This window comes from Oryctolagus cuniculus, chromosome 17, assembly GCF_964237555.1.
Source record: "Oryctolagus cuniculus chromosome 17, mOryCun1.1, whole genome shotgun sequence".
Classification (NCBI taxonomy): Eukaryota; Metazoa; Chordata; class Mammalia; order Lagomorpha; family Leporidae; genus Oryctolagus; species Oryctolagus cuniculus.
In genome coordinates, this window is record NC_091448.1 from 5,712,580 (window position 1) to 5,736,251 (window position 23,672).

The following is a 23,672-nucleotide window of genomic DNA, read 5'->3' on the forward strand; positions in this document are numbered from 1 at the left end:
AGCTGTCTGGTTTTGGCCCTAAGGCAAACTCCTGGGCTTCTGGTTTCCAAGATCCTGGCTACCCCTGAAACTACAGGTTGAGGGGGCTGGCACTGTGGCATACCAGGTAAAAGTACCATCTGCAGAGCCAGCATCCCATATGGGCACCAGTTCAAATTCCGGCTGCTCCCTTCTTTCCTTCCTTCCTTCCTTCCTTCCTTCCTTCCTTCCTTTCTTTCTTTCTTTCTTTCTTTCTTCTTCTTCTTTTTTTGACAGGCAGAGTGGACAGTGAGAGAGAGACAGAGAGAAAGGTCTTCCTTTGCCGTTGGTTCACCCTCCAATGGCCACCACGGCCGGCGCGCTGCGGCCGGCACACGGTGCTGATCCGATGGCAGGAGCCTGGTACTTATCCTGGTCTCCCATGGGGTGCAGGGCCCAAGGGCTTGGGCCATCCTCCACTGCACTCCCTGGCCACAGCAGAGAGCTGGCCTGGAAGAGGAGCAACCGGGACAGAATCTGGCACCCCGACCGGGACTAGAACCCAGTGTGCCGGCGCCGCAAGGTGGAGGATTAGCCTAGTGAGCCGCGGCGCCGGCCCAGCTGCTCCATTTCTAATCCAGCTCTGCTGTGGTCTGGGGAGGCAGTGGAAGATGCCCAAGTCCTTGGACTCCTGCACCCATGTGAGAGACCTGGAAGAAGCTCCTGGCTCCTGGCTTCGGATCAACACAGCTCCAGCCATTGTGGCCATCTGGGGAGTGAACCAGCAGATGGAAGACCCCTCTCTCTCTCTGCCTCTCCTCTCTCTCTCTCTCTCTAGCTCTGCCTTTCAAATAAATAAATAAATCTTTTAAAAAAGAAACTTTAGGTTGGGGGCATTCTGACTCTCAGCCTCGGCTCTCCAAACCCTCTGATGGAGCTGGGTCCTCCCCCAGCCCCCCTAGCCTTTCCACCAGAGGGAGAGGTTTGGATCAGCCAAGGGCTGGGCAGACAAAGCAAAGGAGGAGCTGCCAAGGTCTCTTTTCAGAGAACCCACCGAGGCTTGGTACGGGGGAGCATTTTTTTTTAACAGATAAAGTTAGACAGTGAGAGAGAGAGACAGAGAGAAAGGTCTTCCTCCTGTTGGTTCACCCCCCAATGGCTGTCACGGCCAGCGCTGTGCTGATCCGAAGCCAGGAGCCAGGTGCTTCCTCCTGGTCTCCCACACGGGTGCAGGGCCCAAGCACTGGGCCATCCTCCACTGCACTCCCGGGCCACAGCAGAGAGCTGGACTGGAAGAGGAGCAACTGGGACTAGAACCGGCGCCCATATGGGATGCCAGCACCGCAGACAGAGGATTAACCAAGTGAGCCATGGTGCCGGCCCCAACAGGGGAGCATTTCTAAAACACAGATTCATGAGCACCATAATTTCTTTCTTTCTTTAAAAAAGATTTATTTATTTATTTATTTGGAAGGCAGAGTTACAGAGAGAAGGGGGGAGAGAGAGAGAGAGAGAGAGAGAGAGAGAGAGAGAGAGATTGATTTTCTATCCACTTGTTCCCTCTCCAAATGGCCGCAAATGACCAGGGCTGGGCTAGGCAGAAGCCTGGAGCTTTATTCGGGACTCCCACATGGGTGCAGGGGCCCAAACACTTGGGTCCTCTTCTGCTGTTTTCCCAGGCACATTAGCAGGGAGCTGGACCAGAAGTGGAGCGGCTGGGACTCTAACTGGCGACCGTACGGGACACCGGCGCCGCAGACCATGGCTTCACCTGCTGTGACACAGCGCCAGCCCCATGCCATGATTTCTTGCGCATTGCTCCGTGTCTTGAAATCTCACCTCCTTCCTCTTTCTGTCGTATCCACCAGTGTGAAGCTGTTTAAGGAGGAAGTGTGACAGCGAGCGAGCCAGAGCAGAGGGCTGTGCAATAAGGACAAGAGCGTGCAGAGTGTTCTTGTGCCAGGCTCCCCCAGGGGCGACAAGCAGGGAGAGAAAATGCAGCTGCTGCTCATCCCCCTCCTCTTCTGCCTCTCAGGTGAGTGGGTGGGGTCCGTACGCTGGGAAACATGTACGCAGCAAGAGGAAGTGGCTGGCAGAGGCAGGGAGGGGACCAGCGGGAAGGCAACGTTCCTGGTATGGGCTTCTGAGTTTCAGCCACTCCTCTCTCCCTCTCTCCCTCTCTCCCTCTCTCCCTCTCTCCCTCTCTCCCTCACCCTCTCCCTCGTCAGGGTCTCAGTGCCCACAGCTGCCTCGGCAAAACAGGGAGCACAGCCGTTGTCACGAACCCAACACCAGGTGTCATGCCTGCCCGCACAGGGGCTGGCAATATTTAAGAGGATGTTGGGCCCCACCAGGCAAGGAGGAGACGGGAGGGCCGCTGAGTGCCAGGTCTGGGGCTGCACTGTCCCCTTGGCAATTGTGCTCTGGGCAGGGTGGGCTCTGGGGAAGCTGGTGTGGGGAGAGAGGGGCTTTGAAGGCAGGGCGGAGGGAGCTTGCCAGCCTTGTGTCTGGGGCAGCAGGAAGTCCTCGGTGTTGTTGAGGGACCTGCCATGGAAAGCAGGCACTGCAGTGTGGGCAGACACAGGGCCTTGGCTTAACCTTGAGTGTTGATTCCAGAGGAAGGGGTTTTCTTGACTTCTAGATGTGGGAGCGCCCCAGGGCTCAGTCCTTGGGCCTCTGTGCAAGGGGCATGCAGTTGTATATCCCAAACTTGGACCTCTCCTGGGACTCCGGAATCTTCTCTCCGACAGCCCACTCAATACGTCCACTCGTGACCTGGCCACATCTTGCCCCTTGAGTCCTTTTCTCCCCTGGTCTTACCCTTCCTGATATTTGGTGACGCCATCCTTCTCGGCATGTAACCTGTCTTTCTCCAGTGAGTCAGAGTTAAAATCCAAAGTCCACGGGGCCCCTACAAGGGGCTCACAATCTACAGTTCCCTGTGGCTTCATCTCCTCGGTCTCCCCACTTCCTGGCATCCTCCCGGGGGGCTCAGCTCACTCCCACCACCTTGGCCTCCTGGGTGTTCTTTGACAATGCCCGCACCCTCCGGCCTCGGGGACTTTCCGTTTGTCTCTGCCCAAAATGTTCTTCCCCAGACAACCACAGGCTCCGGGTCCTCACATCCTCCGTGGCTTCATCTCTCCCGTGGCCTTCACTGATGATGATGATTCAAACTGCGGTTCCCTCGTGTTAGTTTTCTCCACTAACTGGGGAAGTCCCGGGTCCTAGTTGAGTTCAGTGTGACCATATCCAACAGAGCAGGACTAGGGCAACTGCCGCCACGCACACTTCCCCTGCCTGTCTTTCTTTTTCTGCTTTCTTAAGACAATTAATTGGAGAGGCCACATGTGCAAGGGAACAGCCACCCTGGAAAACCATCTGGCTGTTCTTCAGAGCATTAAACATGGAGAACCCACGTGTCCCAGCCATCCCACTCCTGGGCGTCCACCGGGACTCCCGAAGACATATGTCCGTGGGAAAAGTTGCTTGTGCCAATGCTATTCCTGTTCTTTAAAAAGTGCAGGGGACCCAGAAGTCCCTTTACTGATGAGTGGACAAATGAGACGAAGAAGGCCCCCGTGAGAGCTGTGAGGTCAGGGGAGGCACTGCTGTGACACGGAGGGACCTGGAAAACGTGACACTGACGGGGAACATGACACATGCTATAGGCGTGGTAACATGGCACCCGGCACAGACACGGAAGGCCACACCCTTCACCGGAGTCCATTCCTGTGAAATGTCCAAGACAGCAGATCCATAAGGTCCAGGGCGAGGAGGTCAGGCTGTGCGGGATTTCTTTTTGGGGAGATGAAACTGTTCAGGAATTCGACAGTGGTGATGGTTGAATGTACGAACGCCCACTGAGTTGCAGACTTTGGAAGGGGGACTGGTACATGACGCGAATGTTATCTCAGTGCAAACAACCCGAGTGGAGTTCTCCTGGGAAGTGTTTCTGAGTGGCAGATGGCATGCATGTGGATGGAAGGTTCTGGAAGGGGCAGTCACAGTAGCTGGTCGGCTCTTAATGGTTTGTGGCTCTTTTTCGTGGCCCGACTGGCCCTCCATTTCGTCAGCCACAGACTAAGATGGAAGAAGATGACCAGGCATGGAGGGAGTCGGTGGGTGGGAGCACTGTAGGCCAAGGTGGGGTGTGGGAGGAGACTCCAAGCTGAGCTCCAGAGGAGAAAGGGAGCGAGTGCTAAAGAGCAGGAAGAGCAAGCCCCAGGGCTGGGCTGTGAATGAACTTGGCCTTGATACCGGCGCGGCTGGGTCAAGTGCCTGGGGGACAGGTCGGGAGGACATTACCAGTTCCTTGGAAAAAGTGTCTTAGGGGAGAAATGTGGCTTGTCCAGGAGCACAAGGCAGAAGAAGCCAGAGCTGGGAGTGGCCCTTGGATGCTGGCCTCAGGGCTCAGCACAGAGCCGGAATGTATGGGTGCCTGCTGCTCACGTGGGAGACTGGCGTGGAGTGCCAGGCTCCTGTCTTCCGCCTGGTCCACTTAGCGTCTCAAGTTGTGTGTTAACGACTGTTAACCAAAAACCCACTCCGGTATTTTATTTTTTATCTATGAGAGAGAGAGAGAGAGAGAGAGAGAGAGAGAGATCCCATGCACTGGTTTATTCCTCAACTGTGCACTGTGGCTGAGCCTGGGCTGGGAAGCTGGAAGCTGCAAAGTCAATCCAGGTCTCTCATGTGAGTGGCAGGAGCCCAGTTACTTGAACTATCACCACTGCTTCCTGGGGTTGGCATTGGCAGGAAGTTGGAATCAGGAGCTGGAACCAGGTGTCCAACATGGGATGTGGGTGTCTTAACCCCTAGCCTGAATCCTGTCCCTTTTCTAACTTTCGACATAGATGTTAAGCTTGTCAAATCTATATATTTTTCTTCTTTTTTAATGCATGCATCTAACGTTGTAAAATGTCTTTAAGCACAATTTAGATGCACCCACAATTTTCTTTTAAACGGAGGTATAAATTACACGCAGTGAAATGTGTGGGTCTGAAGTGTTATGATTCCATGAGTTTTCACAGGTGCATATAACTTCTTTCTCACTCCTCTATCAAGTTATAGAACATTTCTGCCACCCAGGAAGTTCCTAAGTCCCCTGCCAGGAATCACTGTTGTGAGTTCCTCCACTCTGATCCACCTGCCACAGAACTTCACACAGGCAGGCGGGGCCAGAGAGCAGGTTGTCTCCCGTGTCTGTCACTCAGCACAGAGCACTCACAGCACTGGTCTCTGCTGTTTTGTATATCGGTATTTTATTCTTTTTTATTCTGTACTGTGTCATTACTGGGAATACGTCATTTGCTTATCTATTCTCTTGTTGGACATTTGGATTTTCTCTAATTTATTATTAGTAAAGCTATTAGGAAAATTATTTTTCTGGAGATTTGTTTTCATTGTTTAAATACTTAATAGTGGAATTCCTAGGAGCAAGAAAGATGCATATTTAACTTTATAGTCAGTTGAAAAACACTTTTCCAAAGTGTTGCAAAGTGATTGTAACATTTTACACTCCCACCAGCAATGTGCGAGAGCCCCAGTGTTTACATTGTTGATCTTTTAAATTTCAGCCATCTGGCTGGCGCTGCAGCTCACTAGGCTAATCCTGCGCCTTGCGGCGCCGGCACACTGGGTTCTAGTCCCGGTTGGGGCGCCGGATTCTTTCCCGGTTGCCCCTCTTCCAGGCCAGCTCTCTGCTGTGGCCTGGGAGTGCAGTGGAGGATGGCCCAAGTGCTTGGGCCCTGCACCCTCATGGGAGACCAGGAGGAAGCACCTGGCTCCTGGCTTCGGATCAGCGCAGTGCGCCAGCCATAGCAGCCATTTGGGGGGTGAACCAACGGAAGGAAGACCTTTCTCTCTGTCTCTCTCTCACTGTATAACTCTGCCTGTCCAAAAACATTTTTTTTTTCAGCCATCTAATAGGCTTTATTTTTTTTAAAAAAGATTTATTTGTTGGGGCTGGTATTATGATGTAATGGATAAAGCTGCTGCCTGCAGCGCCAGCATCCCATATGGGTGCCAGTTTGAGTCCCAGCTGCTCCACTTCCAGTCCAGCTCCCTGCTAATGCTGCTGGGAAAGCAGTGGAACATGGCCCACTTGGGAGACCGGGATGAAGCTCCTGGCTTCTACCTGGCTTGGCCCTGGCCATTACGGCCATTTGGGGAGTGAACCAGCAGATAGAGGATCTCTCTCTCTGTCTCTCTCTCTGTCTCTGTCTCTCTCTCTCTCCACCTCTGCTTCTTCTCTGTAACTTCAAATAAGTAAATAAATATTTAAAAAAATTTATTTATTTGAAAGGCAGAGTTAAGGATGGGGGAAGGGAGAGAGAGAGAGAGAGAGAGAGAGAGAGAGAGAGTATGAGGGAGAGAGGTATCTTCTATATGCTTGTAATAGCCAGGGCTGGGCCAGGCGGAAGCCAGGAGCCAGGAGCTTTCTCTGGGTCTCCCACATGATTGGCAGGGACTCAAGCACTTGGTCATCCTCCACTGCTTTCCCAAGCAGATTAGCAGGAAGTTGGATCAGAAGTGGAGCAGCCAGTACTCGAACCTGGCACCCATACGGGGTGCTGGCGCTGCAGGTGGTGGCTTAACCTGCTGAGCTGCAGCCCCGGCCCCTCTGGTGGGCCCTAGGAGGCGTCCTAGTGCAGTTCTTGGTGGGCAATGGTGTAGAACAGTTTCTTATGTCGTGGACTGTTCAGGTATTTTCCTTACAGAGCGTCTGTTTGAATCTTTAGCATTGGGCAGTGATTCCTCTGATGCCTGAGAAGCCTGCGTCCCACCTAGGCTGCAGCAGGTGATGGCTCGAGTGCCTGGGCCCCTCCTGTCCACATGGGGGACTTGAAAGGAGCTCCTGGTTCCTGGCTTCAGCCTGGCCCAGCACTGGCTGTTGTGGGCATTTGGGGAGTGAACCAGCAGATGGAAGATATCGCTCTCTCTCTCCCTCCCTTCCCTCCCCAGTCTCTCTGTTGCTCCACCCTTCAAATAAATAAATAAAAAATGAATCAGTACAACTTTAAAGAAGAGAAACATACAAGTGTGAACAGGAAATGTTAAAAACTTATGGTGCTGGCCGGCGCTGCAGCTCACTAGGCTAATCCTCCGCCTTGCGGCGCCGGCACACCGGGTTCTAGTACCGGTCGGGGCACCGGATTCTGTCCTGGTTGCCCCTCTTCCAGGCCAGCTCTCTGCTGTGGCCAGGGAGTGCAGTGGAGGATGGCCCAAGTGCTTGGGCCCTGCACCCCATGGGAGACCAGGAGAAGCACCTGGCTCCTGCCATCGGATCAGCGTGGTGCGCCGGCCGCAGTGCGCCGGCCACGGCGGCCATTGGAGGGTGAACCAACGGCAAAAGGAAGACCTTTCTCTCTGTCTCTCTCTCTCACTATCCACTCTGCCTGTCAAAAAAACAAACAAACAAACAAACAAACAAAAAAAAACTTATGGTGCCTTTGTCGTGTTATGGAGTAGTAGGCATTCCTTATATATTTGGATGTCCATCTTTTTAGATTGGTTCCATGTTGTTTGTGAAAACCTTTAGACTGCGTTAGCACCTCTTGCAAAATCAAGGTTGAAAGGGGTCAGAGATGGAGACGATCTCAGCTCAGACAGACAGACAAAGGCCAGCAGATGAGTCTCTGCCAGGAACAGAAATTGGCGACACATGCACAGATCTGTTCTCTATGAAGCCTGAAGGGAACTAAGAAACACACGTAACGTGAGGAAATCAAGTTTTCCTATCACAAAGGAAAGACAACTCTTTTCACAGGAAAATAAATGTACATCTGAAAGCTGGTCTAGGAAATACATCTGATACGGCGGGTGGGCATCAGGCTAAGCTGCCACTTGGATGCTGGCATCCTTATCTGAGTGCCTACGTAAGTCCCGGCTACTCTGCTTCCGATCCAGCTTCCTGCTGATACGCGCCCTGGGGGCAGCAGTGATCCAAGTTCTTTGGTCCGTGCCATTCACGTGGGAAACCTGGATGGAGTTTTTGGCTCCTGGCTTTGGCCTGGTCCATTCCTGGGCTATTGTGGGCATTTGGAGGGGTGAATCTGCAGATGGAAGATCTCTCTCTCTCTCTCTCTCTCAGTCTTTCAAATAAACACATCTTTTTAAAAATGGACTAGAGCTGCGGTGTGGAGGAGGTCCCTCTGCTACTTCCTCCTCTCCAGACCAGACAGGCGCGCAGGGGCCTTCCCTGAAACCTGCGGGTGACAGGGGCCGTGGGGAGGAGGGGCAGGTGAAGTTCAGGTTAAATTTCAGGGTGATATTTGCCCTGCTCTTGAGACCTGAGGTTGTGTCTTCAGGGGGTTCTCCCGTAGCTTGGGCGCAGGGGACAGAGGGCTGGTCTCATGGAAGGTGCACTCCCGCCGTCCAGCACTGTCACTCACCACAGGGCACTCGGGTTTGGGAGCGACTCAGTGCAGGCTGCAGGGCCTGCCCTGGGGTGGGGGGTGCCAGGCACGTGGATCTGTGTTTTCCAGGCAGCTCTGTCGCCGAGGAGCAAATCAGCAGTCTAACAACGGTGAGCGGCCCAGAGCAGGGCTTGCTGTCGGTAAAATGTCATTATGCCCCTGGATGGCAGCTATACAAGAAATACTGGTGTCAAGGAAAAGCCTGGAGCAACTGTAAGATCCTTGTTATAACCGACGGATCAGAGAGGGAGGCAAAGAACGGCCGCGTGGCCATCAGAGACGATCAGAGCAGCCGCGTGTTCACTGTGACCGTGCAACAGCTCCGCCAAGACGACGCTGGCATTTACTGGTGTGGGATTGAGAGAATATGGGCTGACCCCGGGTTCCGAATTGCAGTGACTGTTGGCCCAGGTAAGAGAGCGAGAGCAAGAGTGAGTGTGTGTGTCAGGGCTTTCTCTTCCCTGGTTTCTGTGTTTGAGTAGATTCGTTGTCTCCCCCACAGTGGGGCTCTGGGCTGGCACTTCACAAGCTACCCTCCAGTTGCCCACATCCTGAGGCTCTTTCCTGGGCCAGTCCAGGTGAAGCGCCTCTCCTCAGCTGCCCCTCCAACGGGGGGCAGCCCGTGCTTCCCAAGCTGGGAGCTGGGTGCTGGGCTGAGGGTGGGCGGGTGGCCAGAGTAGTAGGTGACCTGGTGTGTGTGCCAAGCATCCACTACGGCATCGACCACAGCACCCAGAACCTTCACCGCCACCACGGCCACGTTCACAGCACCTGCCACACAGGAGAAGACCGAAGGCTCCCCGACTGTGTCCAGCCACCACTTGGGCGCCAGGTAAGCCGGCTCCAGTGCTGCTGCCCCCACGGCCCAGTCCCCTCCAGAGAGGGGACCCCCTGGATCCCCACTCAGCTCCCGACGCCCAGGGCCTTCCCACTTGTTTTGGGCGCCTGGAGGTCCTGCACCCCCGATCTCAGTGTGGGGTGTGGGTTTGTAGGTTTATTCGTTCATCCATCCCACTTCCGTTGAGTTAACTCCCACACAGGGTGGGGGGTGTATCCTGAGCTCCGGGGATGCAGCTTAGCATGGGAGACCCGTGACGGGCAGTCAGACCACGTGACGTGTGTGTGTGTGTGTGTGTGAGCGCAGTGGCCTGGGGCCCAGAGCCGGCTCTTGGTCTAACGTCCTGGAGGACGGAGGCAGGGGCTTGGGGCCTGGGGAAGTCCTACTTCCCCTGATGTCTTCCAGTTCTGGTTCCGGCCAGAACAGCCTTGCTGCCCGTCTCCCCCTCTGCGGAGCACTTGGCGACTCACAGAACGCTTTCCTGGCCTTCATCTTGCATCCTCTGACCTTGCCTATGACCCTGTAAGGAGGAACAGTCGGATACGAAGGTTCCCATCTCACGGGAGACAGGGCCGAGTCTTGGTCACTTCCTGGGGAAGTGAACCACAGCTCCGCCATGCCCCTCGGCGCCCTGCCCGCCGGCTGCAGCCTGAGGGTTTTCTAGAGCAGAGAGGCCCCTTTTCAGATCCTTCTTTCACCCTTGTAGCCCTTAGGCCCGCTGGGGTCTCCCACTGCTGGGAATGTCCCTCAAAGTCCCCCTGGGACACCCCCAGTCTTTCTACCATCAGGGACCTCTTTCTACCACCCCCCACCATCTGCTCTCTGTTTTGAATTTTTCCCCTACCTAATTGCTTTCCACAAATAGTAGCTGGGGCTGGCATCTTGGTGTACTGAGTTACGCTGCTGCCTGCAATGCCAGCATCCCGTATGGGTCGAGTCCCAGCTGCTCCACTTCCAATCCAGCTCCCTGCTAGTGGGAAAGCAGCATAAGATGGCCCAATTGTTTGAGTCCCTGCACCCATATGGGAGATCCAGAAGAAGCTCCTGGCTTCTGGCTTTGATCTGACCCAACCCTGGCTGTTGCGGCCATTTGGGGAGTGAACCAGCAGATGGAAGATTCTGGTGTATGTGTGTGCGTGTGTGTGTGTGCATGTGTGTGTGTGTGTGTGTGTCTTTCCCTCTGTCTCTGTAACTGTCTTTCAATAAATAAATAACTAAATCTTTAAAAGAAAAGTGATAGCTAAGGATTTCCCTCCTTTTATCAGCCATGGCTTTATGTCAGTATCAACTGGAGCCTTCCATGAGCGGGAGATGGATAACCCATTGATCTACTCAGCAGTCAGTGAGTGCCCACTCGGGCCCATCAATATCCTGGGGCTTCAAGGAGCTACTCAGGTGTCTGCCCGCATGGAGCTTGCACTCTAGGGGTGATCACTGGAACCACACAGAGCCAATGTGGTTACGCACTCGACCAATTTCTTCCTCAGTGTCTGTGAACACTGTGGTGTGGCTGGCATGGTCCTTGCCTGGGTTTTCTGGGGCTATCACAACAGAGGACTTCAGAGTGGGCACCTCAGGCCACAGGTGTCACTTTCCCCCGATTCTGGAGGTCCAAGGTCAAGGTGCTGTGGACGGATGGTTCTGGTATCCCTCCAGGGGCTTCATCTTCTCTTTTTAATTGGAAAGGCAGAGTTGAGAGAGAGAGAGAGAGAGAGAGAGAGAGAGCGCGAGCGAGGTCTTCCCATTTGATGGTTCATTTCCCAAAAGGCTTCAATGGCCAGGCTGGGCCATACTGGAGCCAGGAGCCTGGAACTCCACCCAGGTCTCCCACAAAAGTTCAGGGGCCCAAGGACTTGTTCATCTTCTGCTGCTTTCCCAGGCACATTAATGGGGAGTTGGATCAGAAGTGGAGCAGCCGGGACTTGAACCGGTGCTCATACTGGATGCAGCATGGCAGGTGTTCCCCTCCCCCACTGCACCCCACCTCCCCCGGTCCTTGCATGGACTCCCCTTGTGTGTCTGCGTCCTGACCTCCTCTTTTTGTAAGGACACTAGCCTCACTGGGCTAGGGCCCAGCGCAGCCATCCCCTCCGCGTAGACCCTCTCTCTAAGCACAGGCACCTTTCCGGAGCTGAGGGTTAGGACTTGCACCTGTGAACTTTGGGGAGGTCACAGTTCAGCCCACGGCAGTCCTTGCTGTCAGAGAAATACCAGAGCTGAGGCAGGTGGTCTGGTACACAGGTGACTGTGAGAGAGGAGAGCAAACCCAGGGAGTCCCCGAGTCGCACACACCAGGCAGAGGGGCCAGGCTGTCTCCTGGAGGAGGTGAGGGCCAAGCCAAGAGCAGAAGCTACAGCAGAGGTTGCTGGGGGTGGGGACAGAGGGGCAGCATGAGGAGGAGACGGGGATGCGAGGGAGCCCAGAGCCAGAGGAATCTCAAGTGTGCACGCTGGGGTGGGCAGCACCAGACAGGAGCGGCTGCTTGCAAAGGCGCAGTAGGGAATGAAGGCCACAGGAGCCGGGACCCTAGTGGCAGGTGTCCGTGTCCCGGGTCCCCTGTCATGAAATGCCACACCCGGGCTGGCCTGAAACACCAGGACTTCATTCTCGCTCACGTACAAAGTCTAAAATCAAGGCGTCGTCAGGGGTGGCTCCCTGCTGGGGGTCAGAGGCAGACTCTGTCTGGGACTCTCCCCTCGCCTCTGGCAGCTGCTGGGGATCCTGGGTGCTCCTGGAGGGCATCGCTTCGTGTCTGCCTCTGCGGCCACGCGGCCTCCCGTGGATCTGTGTGCCCACTGCCCTCTGGCAGGGACCCAGCCCTCCTCTTCTCCTGATTCCATCTGCAGAGACCCTCTGCCCAAATAGGCCGCGTCCACAGACTCTGAGCGGGCGTGAATTTTGGGGAGGTACTTCCCGAGCTGGTGGAGAGGGCAAGTGTAGGATCAGGTTGGGGTGGGGTGGGGAGGCCCTTACACCGGGCCACGATGTCTGCAAGGCTTGTGGAGAACTCTTCTCTCTCTCTGAGAGCACCTGGGAGGGAGGGTGCCCAGGCTGCAAATCACAGGGCTGCAGGCAGCAGGTGTGTGGCCCTGCCCTGCTACCGGGTAAGCGGATGGAGGTGGACTTGGGGTACCCGGGCTCCCTCTGTTGTCTCCAGGCCCAAGATGAAGCTCAGTACCCTCCTTCCCCTCCTATTTGCCGTGTTGCTGCTCCTCTTGGTGGTCGCCTCCCTCTTGGCTTGGCGGATGATGAAGAGACAGGATCATGGTGAGCGCACTGGTCCGGATGGGTGGGGCTGGGCTGCCTGTGGTCGGCATTGTCATCCCGACGGCAGCTGGTCCAAAGGGTTACCCAGACACTTTGGACACTGTCCCAAAGGCCACCAGTGGTTGGGGGTCTGGGAGTTGGTAGCTGGGGGCCCTGGAGCCTGTAGGAGAGCCTCATGAGGTTTGGCACAAGCCACTGCCTTGTGCATTCCTCCCGGCCCTTTGGCTCTTGGGGACAGAAGTGGCAAGAGCCTTAGGTGGGCAGTCCTGTCTGGGGCACCAGACCGGACACTGTGTGGTTACCAAGGAAACACTGTGCTGACATGAGGGGGAGGGGAACCACACACACACACACAAGTGCACTGTACACGTTACACACACATGCCACACACATGTGTGAACATACAAGCTTGTCTGCACATGTGTCTCACAAAAGTGCACTGTACAGTCACACACATACATGCACACAATGGGGGAACATACAAGCTTGTCTACACATGTGTGTCTCTCTCCCACACACACACACGGGGGAACATACAAGTGTGTCTGCACACGCGTCTCACACACACACACACACACACACACGCCTCTGGGTGGGATCAGAAAGCGTAGTGTGACCCATCCCCCTCTCCTGCCCCCTCCCAGGCTGGCTTGCTTGTCCCAGTGACCTTGACCTTGCTCACCAACCACAAGGTCTGGCCTTACCCAAACCCTTTTCCTGTCTGGCTTCGCTTCCCCATTCTCGCACTTACACCCTTTCTTTTCTCAGAAAGCCTGGGACCTGAGCTCCCGGGGAGCCCCTCCCACGCCCCTCCTGCCCGGCGAGCCCCTCCCACGCCCCTCCTGCCCGTCTGCCTGGGGAGTCTTTTGCGTCTGGGAGGGGGGAGCCTGCCTCTCATTTCTCAACTTTCCTCCCCGGTGTGCAGCCCGGGACCCAGGCTTGTGAAACTGCAAACAGGAGTGGGGACCGCTTGTTTCTTTCTTATCCTTAGAGCAGGGGGTGGGGTGGTAGGAGAGGAAGGGCCAAGGGGCACAAAGACATCCTGGGACCAGCAGCCCCCTGGGCACTGCTCCCTGCTCAGTGTCTCAGCTCACACTCCACCTGGAGCCGGTCTGCTCCTGTCTTTGCCAGCTCTCATGTGCCAGGCACAGTCAGGCACCCGGGATGTGGGCAGCAGATGGGCCCAGCCTCCGGTGGGCTCACGGAGGCTGAAGTGGAATTCTGAGGGATAAAGGCGAGGAGACAGACGGGAGGCAGGTGCCATGGGAGCCGGGAGGAGACAGTTGCCTGCCGGAGGTGCGGCAGGTAGGCGTGACTTGGAGTCCACCCAGGAGGGTGAACCAGGCAGGGAAACAGGGTTGGCACAGAGCCTGGGGTTTCGCAGAAGGAAGCGTAGCCTCAGAGGAGCCAGTGGCGGACAGGGCCATCGATCGGTTGATGGCACAGCTCTGGGATGTTGGGAACAGGTGCACCGAGGTCTCCCTCCTCATCAGGGAGAGACACAGAAGCTCTGAGAAGTGACATGGGAATTAGAACCGCTGCCCGGCCCTTCCTCTGTGGATCTTGGCTGGGCTTTCTAACTCTAGGCTGTTGTTTTCCTTCTAGCTGCGGGAACACGCCCGGAGCAGGTGAGCGTCCTCCAGGCTGGGCCAGACACCAGGCAGCTCCTTCCCTCTTTCCTCGTCTTCCGGTCTCACAGGAGCCCCGAGGTCCAAACGCATTAGGCAAACCACGTGCCAAAATGTTACAGCCCCTGCCGGCTGTGGGAGGATGGGGGATCTGGAAACAGCCAGCAGGAGGAGGGTGGGGTTGGGGCAGGGAGCCAGAGAAGTGGGGTTTCTGGGGGAGCGGGCTCACGGCTGTCCGTGGAGGAGGGACCGTGCCACAGAGAGGTCTTGTGACTGCAGCTGCGTTCCCTGTCCCAGACACTGCAGTCCCTAGAGAGTGACCTCTGCTACGTGAACCTGACCCTGCCGCAGACGGGAAGCTCCCCTGGCTCCTCCCAGAGAAAGGCCCCCCGGAGGTCCGCCTCTGCCCAGGCTGGCCAGGAGGAAGTGGAGTACGTCACCATGGTGTGTTCCTTGTGGGGGCCGCTGGGGACTGGGGAGGGGCTTGTCTGGTGGGTCCCCCCGAGGTGGGCAGGCACCCAGCAAAGCAGCAGTCCCTTCTGGACTGGCCTGGGTGTCTCCGCCCCAGATCTCAACCCTGCACTCCGTGGCCAGTCAAGCACCATTGTGGTGCCGGGTGGGAGAGAGCCAGGTGTGCCAAGTGGCCGGGCTCCCAGGGGAACATGGTGGGGAGGGAGCAGGTTCTGTCATGGCTGAAGCTCAGCGTGCCAGCAGGGAGAAGAGAGGGGCGGGAGGGCTCGGGAAAGGAGCTCAGAAGCCCCCTGGAATCTGTCCCCCCCCCAGCCTCCTCCGAGGGCCCCTCCTGCTCTCATGTCCCATGGCCACGGCCCCTCCCCCAGCCTCTCTGACCCCTGTCTGTTGCAGGCCCCTGTTCCAAGGGGGGAAATCTCCTACGCTTCTCTGTCTCTGGGCATCTTGGACCAGGAGCCAACCTACAGCAATGCCAGCCACTTCATCAGTCACGGTGCCGGCAGGGGCCATGAGGAGTCCACGGAATACAGCATCATCCGGAAGCCTTAGCCAGGCCTCCCTCCTGGGCACGCCCCACCCATCAGGCCTGGAAGCATGCATGCACCTGCCTTGTCTACGGGCTGCCCACACACGCTCACCAGCACCAACTGGGACTGAGGCTTTGGCCTGGCCGGCCCACAGGGCTCCCGGCTCTGGTTTGGGCCCGGGGCCTTGTCTCAGGCGGCTTCTGGTGTTAGGGGTCTCTCCATATCCCCTCCTCTCCCACACAACCTGGCAGGGGGAAGCTGGACTATGCTCTGGGGCTGCCCCAGGAGTGACAATGATATTGACAGTAGTAATCAACTTTTATTTATTGCTTATCATGTGTAGGGGGGCTCAACAGGGCCCCCAAAGATATCTGCGTCCCAGCCCCTAGAACCTGTGAATATCACCTTACGTAGAAAAAAGGGACTGTGAAGATGTGATTAGGTGAGAGAGAGTCTGGATGACGCAAGTGAGCCCAAAACGTGATCTCAAGGGGAGAAGACCAGATGACTACTGAAGCTGGGTTGGAGCAATGCAGCCAGGAGCCGAGGAGAGCCGCGGGCTCCCTGGGCAGAGACGGCGAGGAACGGGTCACCCCCTGGTCCAGCCCCAGCGACATCTTGCCTGGCACCCAGTGACACCGGCTTTGTCCCGTGGCCTCCAGGACTGGAGGAAGGTACATTCACGTGGCTTTAAGGGGCGGAATCCATGGCCGTTTGTCCCGCAGCAGCAGGGACTCGCGTCCTGCGTGGCAAGTGCATCACCCACAGCGACGCGCCGAGTCCTCACCTCACCCACGCGGCCATGTTTCCTGTCGTCCTCATGCTGAGCGAGGGAGAGCACCGAGTTTTGCAGGTTGGAAGCTTTTGAGCTGGATTTGAACCCGGCCTTGGGGCTGTGGAGTCGGGAGTGGGGGCTGCTGTTCGCCCAGTGTGTGCACACTCGGGCAGCTCCTCACTGAGACAAGCGAGTGAGCACGCGGACATGGCACCTACTCTTGTTCTACAGTCCAGCAGCCCTCCCGCCACAGTACAGGGGTCTTCAAAACCCATGGAAAATGCATATTATGAAAAAGTGACACATGGATTTCAACTTTTTTTTTTGGGTGCCAACATAAATTTATCTTTTAATTCATCCTTCTGACGGGCCTCGTACATGCTGACTCCACGATGTCTCATCAACGCTGTGCATGCTGCCCGCCCTAGTCCACACGTCCACTCCCTGCCCAGTCTCTGTCTTCCATTCTCTGCCCCAAGTCCACTCTCCTCCCAGCAGCCAGAGTGACCTCAGACTTGTCACTCCCTGCTGGTCATCTTCCAGTGGTTTCTCCTCAAGCCCCTTCCTGTCCCTTCAACCCCATCTCCCTGTCCCTCACTCTAGTTCATCCATACTGGACTTTCTTCTGTTCTAACAAGGTGAAGCTTGGGGCTGGCACTGTGGCGCCATGGGTTAAGCCACAGCCTGCAGTGCTGGCATCCCCTACTGGCTTCCAGCCCTGGCTGCTCCACTTCTGATCCAGCTCCCTGCTAATGCGGCTGGGAAAGCAGAGGAAGATGGTCCAAGTGCTTGGGCCCCTGCACCCATGTGGGAGACCCGGAAGAAGCTCCTGGCTCCTGGCTTCGGACTGGCCCAGCTCCAGCCATTGTGGCTATTTGGAGAGTGAACCAGCGGGTGCAAGACCTCTCTCTCTCTGTGTCTCTCCCTCTCTCTCTCTCTGTAACTCTGCCTATAAAATAAATAAATAAATATTTAAAAAATAAGAATAAAGAATTTTAAAAAATGTTGCAGCTTGCCCCCTCCTCAGAGAATTGCACCTGCTGTTTCTGTAGGTCCATGAATAGTCAGCTTATCTGTGTCGTCACAGCTCAGCGGGGCTTTTCCTGACCACCTTTCTTTTTTTTAATTTTTTAAAAAAATGTTATTTATTTATTTTCATTTTTTTTGAAAGAGAGAGAGAGAGAGAGAGGCAGGCAGACAAACATTGATCTTCCATCTGCTAGTTCACTTCCCAAATGTCCACAACACCTAGGGCCAGGCCAAGCCAAGGCCAGGAGCTTGGAACTCAGTCAGGGTCTCCCACATGGGTGGCAGGGACCCAAGTACATGAACTATCACCTGCTGCCTCCCAGGCACGTTAACAGGAAACCGAATTAGAAGGTGAGCAGCCGGGACGCAAGCCCAGGCACTCTGATACGGTATGCAGGAGTCCCTACCCTGCTACGCCAGAATGCCCACCAAGAATTTTGACTATGAGATGACGCTGCTATGAACGTTTTTACGCACGCCTTTGGTGGCCTCCTGCACGCATTTCTCTCGGCTACTCCCTGGTGTTGGAACTGCTGTATCGTGGACTGGGCGATGGTTTAGCTTGGGTAGACACTGCTCAACAGTCTATCAGAGTAAGGCACGGTGAGCTGTACTACTTCCTGTGACATAGGAGCGCCGGTTCAAGTCCCAGCTGCTCCACTTCCGATCCAGCTCCCTGCCAATGCACCTGGAAAGGCAGTGGAAGACGGCCCGTTCCCTGACCACCTTAACAGCAGCAGCCCCTGCTCCCCACCTCCGCTCTCCCGGTCTCATCGCTTTCTTCTTTCACTGCATTCGCTGTGTTGTGAAGATTCTGCTTGTTGGCACCCGGGTTTATTGTGTCCTCTTCCCTACTTGGCCAGGTGCTGCTTGGAGAAGGGAGCTTTGTCTCATTCACTCCCGTATCCCCCATGCCTGGTTAGTGTCTGGCATGAGGTAGCTTCTTTATTTTGCAGATTTATTTCCATCCACTGGGTCACTCCCCAGATGGCCACAATGGCCAAGGCTGGGCCAGGCTGAAGCCAGGAGCCAGGAGCTTCTCTCTCAGGTCTCCCACGTGGGTGGCAGGGTCCCAAACACCCGGGCCATCTTCTGCTGCTTTTCCCCAGGCCATTAGCAAGGAGCTGGATCAGAAGTGGAGCAGTCGGAACACAATCCAGTGCCCATGGGGGGCATTGCAGGTGGCGGTTTAACCTGCTACGCCGCAATGCTGGCCCTTGATGGGTTCTTAGCTCAATAAATAAATAATGTGAATGGTTCCGAGTTGGGGACACAGGCGAGCTCTCAGAGCAGGGACAAGGGTGTCTGTCACTCCAGGAAGGGAGTCGTGCGCCACACAGCCTGAGGAATTTCAGGATTGACTTCCCAGAAACATGAGGTGGAGAAATGTCACCTCCCGCTGCTGAAGACTAGGGAGCAGTGAGGCGCCACGGTGTCCCTCGACGGGGGGACGAAGTCCGCGTGTAGGCTGAGTCCTGTGGGAGCAGGGGATGAGGCATCAAGGGTGGCACATGCCTCGGGGCACTGGCAGGTGACAGGGCCACGCAGCGGTCGGTGGGCTGTGATCAGTGTCTCCTGGGCTTTGCTGCGAACACCCCCGCAGACCCAGGACAGGTGGCCAAGGCGGGGCTCCTGCTCCTCTCCCCAGAGGTCACTCCCTGGAATTCCAGGAGCTTCTCCGTCCCGGACAGAACCTGAGAAACCTGCAGGCTGCTGAGCTGTCCATTACGCTGGGCAGGGCAGAGTGGGACCCTAACCCTAACCCTAACCCTGACCCTGACCCTGACCCTGACCCTAACCCTAACCCTAACCCTAACCCTAACCCTGAACCTGACCCACGCTGTGTGAAGGTGTGCAGGGCAGGAAGTGCCTACAGAGATATTTTTTTTTTTTTGACAGGCAGAGTGGGCAGTGAGAGAGAAAGACAGAGAGAAAGGTCTTCCTTTGCCGTTGGTTCACCCTCCAATGGCCGCCACTGCCGGCGCACCACGTTGATCCAGAGGCAGGAGCCAGGTGCTTCTCCTGGTCTCCCATGGAGTGCAGGGCCCAAGCACCTGGGCCATCCTCCACTGCACTCCCTGGCCACAGCAGAGAGCTGGCCTGGAAGCGGGGCAACTGGGACAGAATCTGGCGCCCTGACCGGGACTAGAACCCGGTGTGCCGGCGCCGCTAGGCGGAGGATTAGCCTGTTGAGCCACGGTGCCGGCCTAGAGAGATCTTGAAGTGGGAAAACTCAATGACCTAAAGCTTAAGGCTTAGCTTATGGACACAGGTCACGACGTAGCGCCTTGGGCCCGGGCGTTACGGCGCCATTTCAATATCGCGCAGGAAGCAGCTTTGTTTGAGCTTGTTTTAAGCAGCCAGCAACAACCAGAAGGTGTCAGTACACAATCACGTTGGACATTCATCTTTCCTGGCATTGCCCGAGCACGGGCCTTACCAACAATGACCGCTTGGCTTGGCCGGAAGAGCCGGCAGCTTCTGCCGTTATCTGGGTGGCGCACATGGGGTGGAGATGGGAGGCGCTGGCAGCCTTCCACAAGTTGGGGAAGTGTCTACAAGGAAGACATAGGATAGTTCTATCTATCTACCCATTCATCGTGCCTATCAATCATTTATCTAATCGTCTAGATAGAACGTTATCCAAAATTCCAGCACCTGGACCGGCAGTTATCTGAAAAGGGACCCATGTACGTCTGATTGACTGGGCCCTGGCATTCATGGACCTAACGGACGGAGCAGATTTTTTTTTTTTTTGACAGGCAGAGCCAGACAGAGAGAAAGGTCTTCCTTCCGTTGGTTCACCCCCCAAAAGGCTGCTACGGCTGGCGCGCTGCACGGATCCGAAGCCAGGAGCCGGGTATTTCTTCCCGGCCTCCCATGCGGGTACAGGGCCCAAGTAGTTGGGCCATCCTCCACTGCACTCCCTGGCCACAGCAGAGAGCTGGCCTGGAAGAGGGGCAACCGGGACAGAATCCGGCGCCCCGACCGGGACTAGAACCCGGGGTGCCGGCACCGCAGGTGGAGGATTAGCCTAGTGAGCCGCGGCACCGGCCGACAGAGCAGATTTCTGATGGTGGCCCTGATGGAAACACCGAGGTCCTTTGTGTGTTGGCAGGAGCCAGCCTCTAACCCAGCCCCGTTTGGTCCAGGTGGACGGGGAGCTCCAGGGTGCTGGGAAGCAGTGGGGGAGGGAAGGCAGGCGTCACACGCGAGAGGCCGGGAAGGGAATTGTGGCACGGACTTCACAGACTCGTATCTGGGTATTGTCTCGGCTCTGCCCGCTGCCTCCTACAGATTTTGCTGAAGTGACCCGCGGGAGCTGGCAGCATCCCCACTGCAACAGAGCCCTCAGAGAGGCCTGCTCGGGTCTCGGCGAGGCCGGCGTTTCCCATCTTGCTCTACGGTTTCCAGGAAGACAAACTCCAAGGCCGCAAAGCGCCCTGTTCTGATTGAGTGCCAGTTGTCTATAGCCAAGACTCCTGGTGCCTCCCACTCTGGCTTTTGAATGATTAATATTTGAAGGCTACGCTTGATAGAACTTGGATGATATGGACAGTTCTTGTGAGAACCGTGTGCGGGAGACAAAATACTGGGCTGAGCACTTCCAAAACACGCGATGAAGATAGATGCTGTATTGAACTGAAGCTAAAGGCTACCTTTGCTTGGCACCAGGGGAAATAGAGGTCAGAGCTGCATAGTTTTAGAAGGACCAGATTTGAAATAAAAATTGATTTTGTGTGCCAATAATTTTTCATCTTGGGAGGGATATAGTGATCAGTATTCTATTTTACCAAGTAGGTGCATTCTTCCATTTTCAAAGGTTTATTCTTTATTTGAAAATCAGAGTTAGAGAAAGGGAGAGACAGAGAGCAAGAGAGAGAGCGAGAGAGATCTTCCATCTACTGGTTCACTCCCCCGATGGCCACAATAGACGGCAGTGGGCCAGGCCCACGCCAGGAGCCAGGAGCAAGGGCCCAAACACTTGGGCCATCTTTTGCTGGTTTTTCCAGGCACATTAGCAGAGATCTGGACTGGAAGTGGAGTAGCCAGGACAGGAACTGGTGCCCATATGGGATGCCAGTGTTGCAGGCGGTGGCTTTACCCGCTGCCCCACAATGTCGGCTCAGTAGGTGTGACTAGAATTGACAAAGTTGGGCAGGCGTTGTGGTGCAGAGGGTTAGGCTGCCACATGGGACACCGTATTCCATATTGGAGTGCCTGGTCCAAGTCCCAGCCTCCCCACACTTCTCCAGCTTCGAGCTAACGTTCCTGAGAGGCAGCAGCTGATGGCCAAAGCTCTGGGTTTCCTACCCAAGAGGGAGACCTGGGTAGAGGTCCTGGTTCCTGGCTTCAGCCTGGCCCAGTTCCTAGAAAGGACTGGCCCAGAAACAAGAAATCTAGGCCGGCGCCACGGCTCACCAGGCTAATCCTCTGCCTGCGGCGCCAGCACCCTGGGTTCTAGTCCCAGTAGGGGCGCCAGATTCTGTCCCGGTTGCTCCTCTTCCAGTCCAGCTCTCTGCTGTGGCCCAGGAGTGCAGTGGAGGATGGCCCAAGTGCTTGGGCCCTGCACCCCATGGAGACCAGGAGAAGCACCTGGCTCCTGCCTTCGGATCAGCGCAGTGCGCCGGCCGCGGCGGCCATTGGGGGGCTATTGGGGGATGAACCAACAGAAAAGGAAGACCTTTCTCTCTGTCTGTCTCTCTCTCTCTCACTGTCCACTCTGCCTGTCAAAAAAAAAAAAAAAAAAAAAAAGAAATTCTAGACACTTATGAAGTAATCTGCTTGCAAAAGCCTTCTTCATTTTGTTTTTCTCTCAACTATTTGGCAACATTTGCTTTGAATGACAGGTTTCTGTAGTCTTTCCAAAGCATTTACTTTAGTTTTTGTAAAACTAAGAGTCTGCTTTTGGTTTGTACTCTTATTTCATTGGCCAACATTCTTTCTGTTCACACTCACTTTGTTGATAAGTTTATGGCTGGATTAATTCAGTTACATCCTAGTAATTAACATGTGTGACCGGCACAAACATGTCTGGACTGACACAGCCAACTCTTGCTGACCGTGCACCTCAACGGGTGAGAGCAGAAGTAGGGGGGCCCGTGGGGGAGGACCGACCGGTTGTGGGCGCTCACTGGGCCGCAGGCATAAAGTCTGTGTGTTTCATCTAGACGCTTAACTCAGGGCTGACTTCAGGAAGCTTCTACTAAGTCATTTATTTCAAAGATTTATTTATTTATTTGAAAGGGTCACGTGGAGAGAGAAGGAGAGGCAGAGAGAGACAGTTTTCTATTTGCCAGTTTGCTCCTTAATTGGCCACAAGGGCCAGAGCTGCGCTGATCCAGAGCCAGGAGCCAGGAGCCAGGAGCTTCTTCTAGGTCTCTCTTGGGTGCAGGGGCCCAAGGACTTGGGCCATCTTCTACTGCTTTCCCAGGCCATAGCAGAGAGCTGGATAGATAGATAGATAGATAGATAGAGAGCAGCTGGGACTCGAACCAGCACCCATGTGGGATGCTGGCACTGCAGGTGGCAGTTTACCCACTATGCCACAGCACTGGCCCCTACTAAAGCGCTGCCTCTTTCCGACCCTGTTTGGATGCTAACAGGGGAGTCACTCGTGGGAGCTTGGGGTCCTCCGTCAGTTGGGAAGAGGACCCCTTCAATCAGCCAGACTCCCTCTCCCCAGTACAAGTCCCTTCCTCCAAGTCCACCGCCCATCTGCCCACACGGCTCTGTCCTGAGGGCTTGTGCTCAGCCTCCAACAAAGGGACGGATTCATTTGTTTGGCTGAAGGTGCCTCTGGGTGGGGGCGCTCAGAGTTAAGGGAGGGCAAAGACCGTCCCCAAGGGCCACAAGTAAGGAAGCTGTGTTCTGAGACACAGCTAAGTCTTCTCTCACGTTTGCCACAGATTCTGGAATAAACTTCAGACCCCTGGATCAGCCCTCCCTCTCCCCGTCTCTAACTTCTGGACCTCAAAGCTTCATATTCTGATCCTATCATCTACCAGATTATTACTTTAAAAAAGATGTGTTTATTTGAAAGGCAGAACAAGAGAGAGAGAGAGAGAGAGAGAGAGAGAGAGAGAGAGAGAGATCATTCATCTGTTGGTTCACTCCCCAAATGGCTGCGACGACTGGGGTTGGTGCTGAAGCCAGGAGCCTGGAGCTCCATCTGGGCCTCCAATGTGGGTGGAAGGGGCCCGAGTGCTTGGGCCGTCATCGGCTGCTATGCCAGGTGCACTAGCCGGGAGCTAGATTGGAGGTGGAGCAGCCGGGACTGAAACCCGTGCTTGGATATGGGATGGCGCTGTCGCAGGTGACAGCTTAATCCACTGTGCCACAAAGCCAGCCCCACTTTGAACGTGCTCAATGATAAGACGTGGGATGCAGGTGATACACCTGTATGATGTGTGCAAAGCTGTCACATGTTATTAAGGGCAGGAAAACACCTGTGTGTCCACAGAAGAAGTGGAACATTCCAGTACCTCTGGTGCCACTTAACTTATTACCGGCTTTTTTTTTTTTTCCTGGCACGCACAGAGGAGTGTGTATAAGGTGTCTGCAGGGCCCATCCCAGTCCCTGGTCCCTTCATGCTAATTAGCAAAACCACCAGGCGAGATGCCTGTGCTGTGTCGAGAGGACAAGCCTCTGCAGCTCTCCTAACGTTAGTGTTGTCTCCCCTGCAGAGCCCAGGTGAGCGTGTGTGTTATTTAAGGGTCGGATGAGTGCTTTGCCTCCCTGGGAGCAGCCCCAAGGCC

The 23,672-nt window shown here is 55.5% G+C and overlaps 2 protein-coding genes across 5 annotated transcripts in view; one reads left to right on the forward strand and one right to left on the reverse strand.

Annotated features, from left to right (window-relative positions):
• The window catches only part of RAB37 (RAB37, member RAS oncogene family), a 57,181-nt gene that overhangs the window by 17,550 nt on the left and 15,959 nt on the right, over positions 1–23,672 (reverse strand). The gene's annotated exons all lie outside the window — the stretch shown is intronic.
• Positions 1,841–16,247, forward strand: CD300LF (CD300 molecule like family member f). 3 transcript variants are annotated; one of them, XM_070060350.1, is made up of 7 exons: positions 1,841–1,993; positions 8,448–8,789; positions 9,084–9,210; positions 12,374–12,483; positions 14,089–14,111; positions 14,409–14,555; positions 14,976–16,247. In XM_070060350.1, exons 1-7 carry the CDS (start codon positions 1,954–1,956, stop codon positions 15,129–15,131), a joined length of 945 nt encoding a protein of 314 aa, XP_069916451.1. In that variant the 5' UTR covers positions 1,841–1,953; the 3' UTR covers positions 15,132–16,247. The 3 variants fall into 3 exon arrangements, with proteins under 3 accessions (XP_069916451.1, XP_069916452.1, XP_069916453.1); XM_070060351.1 differs by having other exon boundaries at positions 9,108–9,210; XM_070060352.1 differs by having other exon boundaries at positions 9,147–9,210.